At 45.7% G+C, this 13191-nt stretch overlaps 2 protein-coding genes across 2 annotated transcripts; both read left to right on the top strand.

Annotated features, from left to right (window-relative positions):
• Positions 1-2724: 2724 nt before the first annotated feature.
• On the top strand, positions 2725-3349 carry LOC147971673 (uncharacterized). The gene is made up of 2 exons (XM_087524070.1): positions 2725-2979; positions 3098-3349. The coding sequence occupies exons 1-2, from the start codon at positions 2725-2727 to the stop codon at positions 3347-3349; spliced, it is 507 nt and encodes a 168-aa protein (XP_087380196.1).
• A 228-nt stretch (positions 3350-3577) lies between these two features.
• Positions 3578-6019, top strand: LOC147971672 (uncharacterized). Its single transcript, XM_087524069.1, has 3 exons — positions 3578-4657; positions 4805-4973; positions 5016-6019. Exons 1-3 carry the CDS (start codon positions 3578-3580, stop codon positions 6017-6019), a joined length of 2253 nt encoding a protein of 750 aa, XP_087380195.1.
• The last annotated feature ends 7172 nt before the right edge of the window (positions 6020-13191 follow it).

Genomic DNA, 13191 nt, shown 5'->3' with positions numbered 1-13191 from the left:
CTCATAAAAGCACCAACTAGGAGGCAATATAATCGTGCTCAAGTATTGGGTGTAGTTAATATTCGAGTGTGTTTCATGAATGGATCAATGTTTGAGCATGATGGTCTAGGGATAACTTATTTTAGCATTGATATTTTGAAAGACATGGTTGCTTGTTGATATGCTCGAGTATCTAAATTATTATGTCAAAACTAGACTATTGCTTTGAATCACATAAAAGTCCAAATGTCCATGCTATAAATAAAAGAATATGATATGACTTGATGAACATCACTCCACATCAAAAATTCTGTTTTTATCACTTACCTACTCGAGGACGAGTAGGAGTTAAGCTTGGGGATGCTGATATGTCTCCAATGTATCTATAATTTTTGATTGTTCCATGCTGTTTTATTATCAATCTTGGATGTTTTATAATTATTTTATAGTCATTTTATATCATTTTTGGTACTAACCTATTGACATAGTGCCAAGTGCTAGTTGCTGTTTTTCCATGTTTTTTACATCGCAGAAGATCAATATCAAACGGAGTCCAAATGCCACGAAACTTTATGGAGATTTTTTAGGGGCCAGAAGGAAGGCAATGGGCCTTGGTTGCACCTGGGGGGGGGGGTGCCCCGAGGGGGGTACAACCCACCAGGGCGCGCCAGGAAGCCCTGGCACACCTTGGTGGGTTGTGCCCACCTCGGGTGCCTCCCCAGACCGCCTCTTTGCTCTATAAATACCCCAAAATACCAGAACCCTAGGGGAGTCGACGGAATATTCATCCAGCCGTCGCAGAGTCCAGAATCACCAGATCCAATCTAGACACCATCACCGAGGGGTTCACCACTTCCATTGGTGCCTCTCCGATGATGCATGAGTAGTTCTTTGTAGACCTTCGGGTCCATATATATTTAGTAGCTAGATGGCTTCATCTCTCTCTCTTGATCCTCAATACAATGGTCTCTTGGAGATCCATATGATGTAACTCTTTTTGTGGTGTGTTTGTTGGGATCTGATGAACTTCGAGTTTATGATCATATCATGTTTTTATATCATGAAAGTATTTGAGTTTCTTTGATCTCTTTGATGCATGATCTCTTATAGCCTCATATTTCTTCTCCGATATTTGGGTTTTGTCTGGCCAACTTGATCTATTTATCTTGCAATGGGAAGAGGTGCCCGGTAGTGGGTTCGATCTTACGGTGCTTGATCCCAGTGACAAAAAGGGAACCAACACGTATGTATCGTTGCCACTAAGGATAAAAAGACGAGATCTATATCTACCGCCATATAGATAAACATATCTTATCTACATCATGTCATCGTTCTTATTGCATTACTCCATTTTTTCATGAACTTAATACACTAGATGCATGCTGGATAGCGGTCGATGTGTGGAGTAATAGTAGTAGATGCAGGCAGGAGTCGGTCTACTAATCTTGGTCATGGTGCCTATGTAATGATCATTGCCTGGATATCGTCATAATTATTTGAAGTTCTATCAATTTCCCAACAGTAATTTGTTTACCCACTGTTTGCTATTTTTCTCGAGAGAAGCCACTAGTGAAACCTACGGGCCCCGCGTCTTCCTTCTCATATATTTGCCTTGCGATATACTTTTCCTTTGCATTTTTATTCATATCTATTAAGACAAAAATCCAAAAATACCTTGCTGCAATTTATTTTATTTGGCGTTCGATCTATCAATCTACTACAATTTACCTCACGTCCGCTTTCCTATCTTGAGGTGCCCTACCCCGGAAGGGATTGACAACCCCTTTAACACGTCGGGTTGCGAGGTGTTGTTATTTGTGTACAGGTGCTGCTTACGTTGTGTTGCTTGGTTCTCCTACTGGTTCGATACCTTGGTTTCATAACTGAGGGAAATACCTACCGTCGCTATGCTACATCATCCCTCTCTCTCCAGGGAAATAACGACGTAGTTCCAGCTATCATCACTGAACTGCGCAACTCCTGCGAAGGGGTGCACGAGGTGCAGGCCATAGAGTACTTCACAGCCGAGTGCAGAGAGGACACCCTGCTCAAGCACAAGCTCCTCTGCGACGAGCCGGGCTACGCCCGACGAGCTGCTGGTCATAGCGGACAAGTACGCCACGACTGACTCCTCCATGAAGTCGGAACTCCGAGCCGACGTGTCTGGGAAAGTGCCCCCCCGGCTCCTGAGACACTGGCTGGTGACTCCAGTCGGTGCCAGCAGCCGAACGAAAACAAGCACAAGGCCCCGCAGCCGGCTTCCACCAGCCGACAGGTGGCAGTAGTCGAAGACCAGCAACCGGAGGGACAGCCCGACCCCAAGCGTCAGAAAGGTAGCAAGCCCGCTTGGTTGCCCGCCTTCTCCTTCGAGCAAACCCTTAATGCTCCCTGCAAGTTCCACAGCGGTGCAAAGCCATCCAACCACACCACCTGGAAGTGCCACTGGCTCACCCGGATTGCCAAGGGCGAAGGCCTGCCGCCTCCAGCAGCCGGCCCGGCGCTGCCGCCTCCTCCAGCGCCGGCTCCTCGTCCAGTCGGCGCCGTCCAATATGAGTTCCCCGAAGAGCATGGGGCCTACGCCGTCTTCACCAGCGTGACCGACGACAAGCACAGCCGGTGTCAGCAACACGGGTGGTGAACGCTGTCGCCTCAGAAGTCCCAGAGTTCATGCACTGGTCCGAGAGGCCCATCAGCTAGAGCAGTGCTGACCACCCGGTCGTGATGCCATCGTCGGGTGCCTACGCCATGGTCTTGGACTCGACCTTCTCAATAGAGAGGCGGGCCTGCCGCTTCTCTCGGATCCCGATAGACGGCGGTAGCAGCATCAACATCCTCTACCGCGACACCATGGAGAAGCTGTGCATCAAAGAGAAACAACTCCAGCCCAGTCGGACTGTCTTCCACGACATTGTACTTGGCCTTTCCTGTTCTCCAATCGGCAAGATCAAGATAGACGTCCTGTTCGGTGACAAGGACCACTTCCACCACGAGCCGATCTGGGTTCGAGGTGGTCGATCTGGAAAGCCCCTACCACGCGCTCTTGGGCCGGCCATCACTCGCCAAGTTCATGGCAGTGCCTCACTACGCCTACCTCAAGATGAAGATGCCAGGTCCCAAGGGCATCATCACCATAGCCGGCGACTACCAGAAGTCGGTCGCATGCGCTGCTGCCAGTAGTTGGCTGGCCGAGTCCCTCGTCATTGCCGAAGAAAAACATCTCCGGGTGGTGGCCATGGCCAGCAAGCAGCCGGACATGTCGCCAGACCCCCAGGAGTCGAAGGCTCAGGGCTCCTTCCAGCTGGCCAAAGAAACCAAGAAGATCCCCTTGAACCCGGAGCACCCGGAGAAATACGCTGTCATAGGGGATTAACTTGATAGCAAATAGGAAAGCGAGCTCGTCGATTTCCTCCGTGAGAATCGGGACATCTTTGCATGGTCTCCCAAAGACATGCCGGGTATTCTGACAGATTTCGCCAAGCACAAGCTACATGTCAGGCCAGATGCAAAGCCGGTCAAGCAACCCCTCCACTACCTGTTAGAAGAGAAGAGAAGAATTGTGGATGAAGAGATAGCCCGGCTTCTGGCAGTCAGCTTCATCATGGAAGTGTTCTACCCGGACTGGCTTGCCAATCCAGTCCTCGTATTGAAGACGAACAACAAGTGGCGCATGTGTATCGACTACACTAGGCTCAACAAAGCCTACCCCAAGGACCCGTTTTCTCTGCCTCGGATAGATCAAGTGATTGACTCCACAGCTGGATGCGAGCTGTTGTCTTTCCTTGACGCCTACTCCGGCTACCACCAGATCAAGCTGAACCCGGTAGATCGGCTGAAGACTGCCTTCATCACACTGTTCAGAGCCTTCTGCTGCCTGACCATGACGTTCGGCTTGAGAAATGCTGGCGCCACGTTTCAGCGTTGCATGCAGAAGTGCCTCCTCAAGCAACTCGGTAGAAATGCCCATGTCTATGTAGAATATATTGTGGTGAAGACGGAGAAGAGTGGCACCCTTCTGGAGGATCTCAAGGAAACCTTTGATAACCTGCGCCATTTTCAAATCAAGCTTAACTCGGTGAAGTGTGTCTTCGGAGTCCTAGCCGGCCAGCTCCTTGGTTTCCTTATATCAGAACGCGGCATCGAGTGCAACCCCGTGAAGATCAAGGCCATTGAGCGGATGCAGAGACCCACCCAGCTACGGGACGTCCAGAAGTTCATCGGGTGCTTGGCATCTCTCAGCCGCTTCATCAGTCGGTTGGGCGAGAAGGCCCTCCCCCTGTACCAGCTAATGAAGAAAACCACTTGTTTCAAGTGGAATGACAAGGCGGAGGAGGCATTCCTCCAGCTCAAGAAGATGCTGACCACGTCGCTTGTCCTGGCGGCTCCGGCTGCTAAGGAGCCCATGCTCCTCTACATCGCTGCCACCAGCCGGCTGGTCAGCATCGTGATTGTGGTCGAGCACCCAGAAGACGGCAGGGCACAACCGGTCCAGAGGCCTGTCTACTACCTGAGTGAGGTGCTATCGGCCTCCAAGCAGAACTACCCCCACTACCAGAAGATGTGCTACGGCATGTACTTTGCTGCCAAGAAGCTCAAGCAATACTTCCAGGAGCACTCCAGCATGGCCGTCTGCACTGCCCCACTTGCCGAGATCATAGGCAACAGAGATGCATCAAGTCGGGTGGCGAAGTGGGACATTGAGCTAGCTCCCCACACCATCCTCTACCAGCCCCGCACCGCCATCAAGTCCCAAGCGTCCGTCGACTTCCTCGTCGACTGGGCCGAAACACGGTACCTATCGCTAGCGCCGAATTCCACCCATTGGCAGATGCACTTTGATGGATCGAAGATGCGCATCGGTTTGGGAGCCGGCATCGTCCTTAACTCTCCCAAAGGCAACAAGCTCAAGTACACACTACAGATCCACTTTGCTGCCTCCAACAACGTGCCCGAGTACGAGGCGCTCGTCCACGGGCTCCGGCTGGCCAAGGAGATCGGTATCTGCTAAGTGTTGTGCTATGACAACTCGGACTTGGTAGTCCAGCAGTATTCTGGCCACTGGGACGCCAAGGATGCAAACATGGCAAGCTACCACTTCCTCGTCCAACAAATCAGTGGATACTTTGACAGGTGCGAGTTCCTTCACGTGCCACGGGCCGACAACGAGCAAGTTGATGCCCTGGCACGGATTGGCTCCACACAGCAAGCAATACCAGCCGGCGTCTCCCTCCAGTGCCTGCGCAAGCCATCTATCAAGCCTTCGCCTGAATCAGAGTCCATCTTCGTGCAGACTGACCCCAGAACAGTCGAATCTGGCTTGGGGATTGCAGCAGTCGGCTCGGGGACTTCAGCAGGCGGCCCGGGGACTGCTGCACTCGCACCCGGCCCGGGGGCTGCAACAGGCGGCCCGGGGACTTCGACAGGCGGCCCGGGGACTACAGCAGTCGCACCCGGCCCGGGGACTTCAGAACTCAGCCCAGGGGCTGCGGCAGTCAGCCTGGGGATTTCAACGACGCAGCAAGTGGCGGCCGACTCCAACCCGCCTCCTTCCAACCCAACTGCCCTGGTACCAGTGGCCGTGATGACAGTGGTAGAAGCACCATCTTGGGTGCAACCCATCCTCAACTTCTTGGTGAACGGAGAGCTGCCAGTCGATGAGATTTTGGCCCGACAGGTGCAACGCCGGGCAGCAGCATACACAATAGTGAATAGAGAGCTTGTCAGGCGCAGCGTGACTGGCGTTTTCCAGCGCTGTGTAGAGTCGGAAAAAGACAAGGCAATCCTCAAACACATCCACCAAGGAGAATGCGGCTACCATGTGGCTTCCAGATCCCTTATCACCAAAACTTTCCGCCATGGGTTCTTCTGGCCGACTGCTTTGGACGATGCCAAGGATTTGGTCAAGAAGTGCAAGGGGTGCCAACACTTCAGCTCCAAGCAACACCTGCCGGCTTCTGCACTCAAGACCACCCTCCTCAATTGGCCGTTTGCCTTCTGGGGGCTAGACATGGTGGGCCATTCAGGACAACACGTGACGGCATGACCCATCTGCTGGTCGCCATGGACAAATTCACCAAGTGGATTGAAGCGAAGCCAATCAAAAAACTGAACGGTCCAACTGTTGAGACCTTTATTGCAGATATCACCATCCAGTATAGTGTACCACAAAACATCATTATCGACAATGGCACAAACTTTGCCAAAGGCGCCTTGGCCCATTTTTGCGTGACGCAGGGCATCCGACTGGACTTAGCACCCATTTCCCATCCGCAGTCAAATGGCCAGTTCGAGCGAGCAAACAGCCTCATCTTGTCCGGCATCAAGCCCCGACTGGTCGAGTCGTTGGAACGCTTGGCCGGCTGCTGGATCGAGGAGCTGCCGGCCGTCCTTTGGAGCCTTCAAACTACACCAAACAAAGCAACCGGCCGAGGCCGTCATCGCAACTGACATCGAGTTTGACTCGCCTCGCGTCACTATGTACACGGAGGCTGAGGAAAGGAGGCTCGAGAATACGGTGTCGACCTTCTGGAGGAGGGCCGGCTACTGGCACTCAGTTGGTCCGCCATCTACCAGCAGGGCCTGCGCTGCTACTACAGCCGGAAGGTCAAGCCGTGATCCTTCCGAGAGGGGGACCTTGTGCTTCGGCTGATCCAGCGAACAGCTGGCCAATACAAGCTCTCGGCCCCTTGGGAAGGGCCTTTCATCATCAACAAAGCCCTGGGAAATGACTCCTACTACCTTGTCGACGCGCAGATTCCCAAGGCACGCAAGAGGGACGATGATACATCTCCAACGTATCTATAATTTTTGATTGCTCCATGCTATATTATCTACTGTTTTGAACATTATTGGGCTTTATTTTCCACTTTTATATTATTTTTGGGACTAACCTATTAACCGGAGGGCCAGCCCAAAATTGCTGTTTTTTTTGCCTATTTTAGGGTTTTGAAGAAAAGGAATATCAAACGGAGTCCAAACGGAATGAAACCTTCGGAAACGTGATTTTCTCATCAGATAAGATCCAGGAGACTTGGACCCTCCGTCAAGAAAGCCATGAGGCGGTCACGAGGGTGGAGGGCGCCCCCCTAGGGCGTGCCCCTGCCTCGTGGGTCCCTCGAAGCTCCACCGATGTACTTCTTCCTCCTATATATATATCCACGTACCCCCAAACGATCGGGGACGGAGCCAAAAACCTAATTCCACCACCGCAACTTTCTGTATCCACGAGACCCCATCTTGGGGCCTGTTCCGGAGCTCCGCCGGAGGGGGCATCGATCATGGAGGGCTTCTACATCATCATCCAAGCCCCTCCGATGAAGTGTGAGTAGTTTACCTCAGACCTTCGGGTCCATAGTTAGTAGCTAGATGGCTTCTTCTCTCTCTTTGAATCTCAATACAAAGTTCTCCCCCTCTCTTGTGGAGATCTATTCGATGTAATCTTCTTTTTGCGGTGTGTTTGTTGAGACCGATGAATTGTGGGTTTATGATCAAGTCTATCTATGGATAATATTTGAATCTTCTCTGAATTCTTTTATGTATGATTGGTTATCTTTGCAAGTCTCTTCGAATTATCCGTTTGGTTTGGCCAACTAGATTGGTAGTTCTTGCCATGGGAGAAGTGCTTAGCTTTGGGTTCGATCTTGCGATGTCCTTTCCCAGTGACAGAAGGGGCAGCAAGGCACATATTGCACCGTCGCCATCGAGGATAACAAGATGGGGTTTATTTCATATTGCATGAATTTATCTCTCTACATCATGTCATCTTGCTTAAGGCGTTACTCTATTTTTAACTTAATACTCTAGATGCATGCTGGATAGCGGTCGATGAGTGGAGTAATAGTAGTAGATGCAGGCAGGAGTCGGTCTACTTGTCTCGGACGTGATGCCTATATACATGATCATACCTAGATATTCTCATAACTATGCTCAATTCTGTCAATTGCTCAACAGTAATTTGTTCACCCACCGTAGAATACTTATGCTCTTGAGAGAAGCCACTAGTGAAACCTATGCCCCCCGGGTCTCTTTCTCATCATATCAATCTCCATCACTTTATTATTGCTTTGTTATTACTTTGCCTTTTACTTTTCACTTTGCATCTCTATATCAAAAATACCAAAAATATTATTTATCATCTCTATCAGATCTCACTTTCGTAAGTGACCGTGAAGAGATTGACAACCCCTAAGCGCGTTGGTTGCGTTGAGCTATTGTTTTTGTGTAGGTACGAGGGACTCGTGCGTAGCCTCCTACTGGATTGATACCTTGGTTCTCAAAAACCGAGGGAAATACTTACGCTACTTTGCTGCATCATCCTCTCCTCTTCGGGGAAATCCAACGCAGTGCTCAAGAGGTAGCAAGAAGAATTTCTGGCGCCGTTGCCGGGGAGTCTGTGCAAAAGTCAACATACCAAGTACAAATCACAATCCCTATATCCCGCATTATATTATTTGCCATTTGCCTCTCGTTTTCCTCTCCCCCCAATTCACCCTTGCCGTTTTATTCGCCCTCTCTCTCTCTATCCTCCATCTCTTTCTCTATTTGTCTTTTTGCCCGTTTGCCTTTTTGTTTGCTTGTGTGTTAGTTTGCTTGTTTGTCGCGATGGCTCAAGATAATACTAAATTGTGTGACTTCACCAATACCAACAACAATGATTTCCTTAGCACTCCGATTGCTCCTCTTACCGATGCCGAATCTTGTGAAATTAATACTGCTTTGCTGAATCTTGTCATGAAAGATCCGTTCTCCGGCCTTCCTAGTGAAGATGCCGCTACCCATCTTAATAGCTTCGTTGATTTGTGTGACATGCAAAAGAAGAAAGATGTCGATAATGATATTGTTAAATTGAAGCTATTTCCTTTTTCGCTTAGAGATCGTGCTAAAGCTTGGTTTTCGTCTTTGCCTAAAAATAGTATTGATTCATGGAACAAGTGCAAAGATGCTTTTATCTCTAAGTATTTTACTCCCGCTAAGATCATCTCTCTTAGAAACGATATTATGAATTTTAAGCAAATTGATCATGAACATGTTGCACAAGCTTGGGAGAGAATGAAATTAATGATACGTAATTTCCCTACTCATGGTTTAAATTTGTGGATGATTATACAAATTTTTTATGCCGGATTGAATTTTGCTTCTAGAAATCTTTTAGATTCGGCCGCGGGAGGCACTTTTATGGAAATCACTTTAGGAGAAGCTACTAAACTCCTAGACAATATTATGGTTAATTATTCTCAATGGCATACTGAAAGATCTACTAATAAAAAGGTGCATGCGGTAGAAGAAATTAATGTTTTGAGTGGAAAGATGGATGAACTTACGAAATTATTTGCTAATAAGAGTGTTTCTTCTGATCCTAATGATGTGCCTTTGTCTACTTTGATTGAGAATAATAATGAATCTATGGATGTGAATTTTGTTGGTAGGAACAGTTTTGGTAACAACGCGTATAGAGGAAATTTCAACCCTAGGCCTTATCCTAGTAATCCCTCTAATAATTATGGTAATTCCTACAACAATTCTTATGGAAATTATAATAAGATGCCCTCTGATTTTGAATCTAATATTAAAGAATTTATTTCTTCGTAGAAGAATTTTAATGCTATGATCGAAGAAAAATTGCTTAAGATTGATGATTTGGCTAGGAACATTGATAGAATTGCTCTTGATGTTGATTCTTTGAAACTTAGATCTATTACACCTAAGCATGATATCAATGAGTCTCTCAAACCCATGAGAATTTCCATTGACGAGTGCAAAGAAAGAACCGCTAGGATGCGTGCTAAGAAAGATGCCTTTATAAAAGCGTGCTCTTCTAGTTCCTATGAAAATAATGATGAAGATCTAAAAATTATTGATGTGTCCCCTATTAAATCTTTTTGCAATATGAATCTTGATAATGATGGGACCGAATATGATCCACCTTTACCTAGAAGGCGTTCTAAGAATTCTGAATCTTTTGATCTTGATGCTAAATTTGATAAAAGTGGGATTGAAGAAATTAAAACCCTAGATGTTGCTAAACCCACTATTATGGATTTTAAGGAATTTAACTATGAAAATTGCTCTTTGATTGATTGTATTTCCTTGTTGCAATACGTGCTAAATTCTCCTCACGCTTATAGTCAAAATAAAGCGTTTACTAAACATATCTTTGATGCCTTGATGCAATCTTATGAAGAAAAACTTGAATTAGAAGTTTCTATCCCTATAAAACTTTATGATGAGTGGGAGCCAACTACTAAAATTAAAATTAAATATCATGAGTTTTATGCTTTGTGTGATTTGGGTGCTAGTGTCTCTACTATTCCCAAAACTTTGTGTGATTTGCTAGATTTCCGTAATTTTGATGATTGCTCTCTAAACTTGCATCTTGCGGATTCCACTATTAAGAAACCTATGGGAAGAATTAATGATGTTCTTATTTTTGCAAATAGGAATTATGTGCCCGTAGATTTTATCGTTCTTGATATAGATTGCAATCCTTCTTGCCCTATTATTCTTGGTAGACCTTTCCTTAGAACGGTTGGTGCAATTATTGATATGAAGGAAGGGAATATTAGATTCCAATTTCCATTAAAAAAGGGCATGGAACACTTCCCTAGAAAGAAAATAAAATTACCATATGAATCTATCATGAGAGCCACTTATGGATTGCCTACCAAAGATGGCAATACCTAGATCTATTCTTGCTTGTTATGCCTAGCTAGGGGCGTTAAACGATAGCGCTTGTTGGAGGCAACCCAATTTTATTTTTATTCCTTGCTTTTTGCTCCTGTTTAGTAATAAATAAATTATTTAGCCTCTGTTTTGGTTGTGTTTTTTTGTGTTTAATTAGTCTTTGTGCCAAATAGAACCGTTGGGAAGACTTGGGGAAAGTCATGTTGAACTTGCTGTAAAAAACAAAAACTTTAGCGCTCACGAGAACTGCTGTAATTTTTATTTGGGAGTGCTATTTAGTTAATTCTTTTTTCAGATGATTAATAGATAAATTCCTCACGTCCATAAAGTTATTTTAGAATTTTTGGGGTTCCAGATCTTGCGCTAGCTATAGATTACTACAGACTATTCTGTTTTTGACAGATTCTGTTTTACGTGTGTTGTTTGCTTATTTTGATGAATCTATGGCTAGTAAAATAGTTTATAATCCATAGAGAAGTTGGAATACAGTAGGTATAACACCAATATAAATAAAGAATGAGTTCATTACAGTACCTTGAAGTGGTCTTTTGTTTTCTTTCGCTAACGGAGCTCACGAGATTTTCTACTTTGAGTTTTGTGTTGTGAAGTTTTCAAGTTATGGGTAAAGATTTGATGGATTATGGAACAAGGAGTGGCAAGAGCCTAAGCTTGGGGATGCCCATGGCACCCCCAAGATAATCTAAGGACACCTAAAAGCCAAAGCTTGGGGATGCCCCGGAAGGCATCCCCTCTTTCGTCTAGTTCTATCGGTAACTTTACTTGGAGCTATATTTTTATTCACCACATGATATGTGTTTTGCTTGGAGCGTCTTTTATGATTTGAGTCTTTGCTTATTAGTTTACCACAATCATCCTTGCTATACACACCTTTTGAGAGAGCCATACATAATTTGGAATTTGATAGAATACTCTATGTGCTTCACTTATATCTTTTGAGCTCTATAGTTTTACTCTTGTGCTTCACTTATATCTTTTGAGTTATATAATTTTGCTCTAGTGTTTCACTTATATATTTTAGAGCATGGTGGTGGATTTGTTTTATAGAAACTATTGATCTCTCATGCTTCACTTATATTATTTTGAGAGTCTTAATAGCATGGTAATTTGCTTAATAATATGCTTGGTATTCAAGATTTGTAAAACTTTCTTTTGAGTGCGTTGAATACTAAGAAAAATTGATGCTTGATAATTTTTTTGAGATATGAGGATGGTGATATTAGAGTCATGCTAGTTGAGTAGTTGTGAATTTGATAAATTCTTGTGTTAAAGTTTGTGATTCCCGTAGCATGCACGTATGGTGAACCGTTATGTGATGAAGTCGGAGCATGATTTATTTATTGATTGTCTTCCTTATGAGTGGCGGTCGGGGACGAGCGATGGTATTTTCCTACCAATCTATCCCCCTAGGAGCATGCGCGTAATACTTTGCTTTGATAACTTCTAGATTTTTGCAATAAGTATATGAGTTCTTTTTGACTAATGTTGAGTCATGGATTATACGCACTTCCCTTCCTTCCACCATTGCTAGCCTCTCTAATACCGCGCACTTTTCGCCGGTATCATACACCCACCAAATACCTTCCTCAAAACAGCCACCATACCTACCTATCATGGCATTTCCATAGCCATTCCGAGATATATTGCCAAGAAACTTTCCACCGTTCCATTCATTATGACACACTCCATCATTGTCATATTGCTAGCATGATCATGTAGTTGACATTGTATTTGTGGCAAAGCCACCATTCATAATTCTTTCATACATGTCACTCTTGATTCATTGCATATCCCGGTACACCGCTGGAGGCATGCATATAGAGTCATATTTTTTTCTAAGTATTGAGTTGTAATTGTTGAGTTGTAAGAAAAATAATAAGTGTGTTGATCATCATTTTTAGAGCATTGTCCCAAGTGAGGAAAGGATCATGGAGGCTATGATTCCCCCACAAGTCGGGATGAGACTCCGGACGAAAAAGAAAAAAAAAGAAAAAGAGGCCATAAAAAAAGAGAAGGCCCAAAAAAATGAGAGAAAAAGAGAGAAGGGACAATGTTACTATCCTTTTACCACACTTGTGCTTCAAAGTAGCACCATGATCTCCATGATAGAGAGTCTCTCATTCTGTCACTTTCATATACTAGTGGGAATTTTTCATTATAGAACTTGGCTTGTATATTCCAATGATGGGCTTCCTCAAAATGCCCACTTAGTTTCTTTTGTTGAGCTTTCATATACTTATAGCTCTAGTGTATCCATTGCATGGAAATCCCTACTCAGTCACAATGATTGTCGGGGGTTGGGTGCGACATATGCCAAAGGATGGCTTATCATGGTGGGGGCGAGTAGAACGTCGCCGGTGCCTGGAAACGGGATAAGGCGAAGGCATGCACGTCGGCGAATCTTTCCCAACTTCAGGGCTCTCCGGGGAGATAATACCCCTACTGCTGCTCTGCGGGGTCTCCGCATGATCACTATGGCAAAGTGTTTACACGGTTGCTCCTTGAGCTGTTTCCTGG

This window comes from Triticum urartu, chromosome 5A (assembly GCF_056163025.1).
Source record: "Triticum urartu cultivar PI428250 chromosome 5A, HENAU_Tu73, whole genome shotgun sequence".
NCBI lineage: Eukaryota > Viridiplantae > Streptophyta > Magnoliopsida > Poales > Poaceae > Triticum > Triticum urartu.
The sequence above is the reverse complement of the archived record's forward strand: the minus strand, read 5'-3'. Positions and strand labels throughout refer to the sequence as shown.

Excerpts from the sequence above, each read along its gene's own strand:
- LOC147971673 (XM_087524070.1), top strand. The coding sequence starts at position 2,725 with ATGGTCTTGGACTCGACCTTCTCAATAGAGAGGCGGGCCTGCCGCTTC. Across the intron at positions 2,980-3,097 it reads TCCACCACGAGCCGATCTGG|GGCATCATCACCATAGCCGG; the intron begins GTTCGAGGTGGT and ends CCAGGTCCCAAG.
- LOC147971672 (XM_087524069.1), top strand. The coding sequence starts at position 3,578 with ATGGAAGTGTTCTACCCGGACTGGCTTGCCAATCCAGTCCTCGTATTG. Across the intron at positions 4,658-4,804 it reads ACAGAGATGCATCAAGTCGG|ATGCACTTTGATGGATCGAA; the intron begins GTGGCGAAGTGG and ends ACCCATTGGCAG. Across the intron at positions 4,974-5,015 it reads CCGGCTGGCCAAGGAGATCG|TCCAGCAGTATTCTGGCCAC; the intron begins GTATCTGCTAAG and ends CGGACTTGGTAG.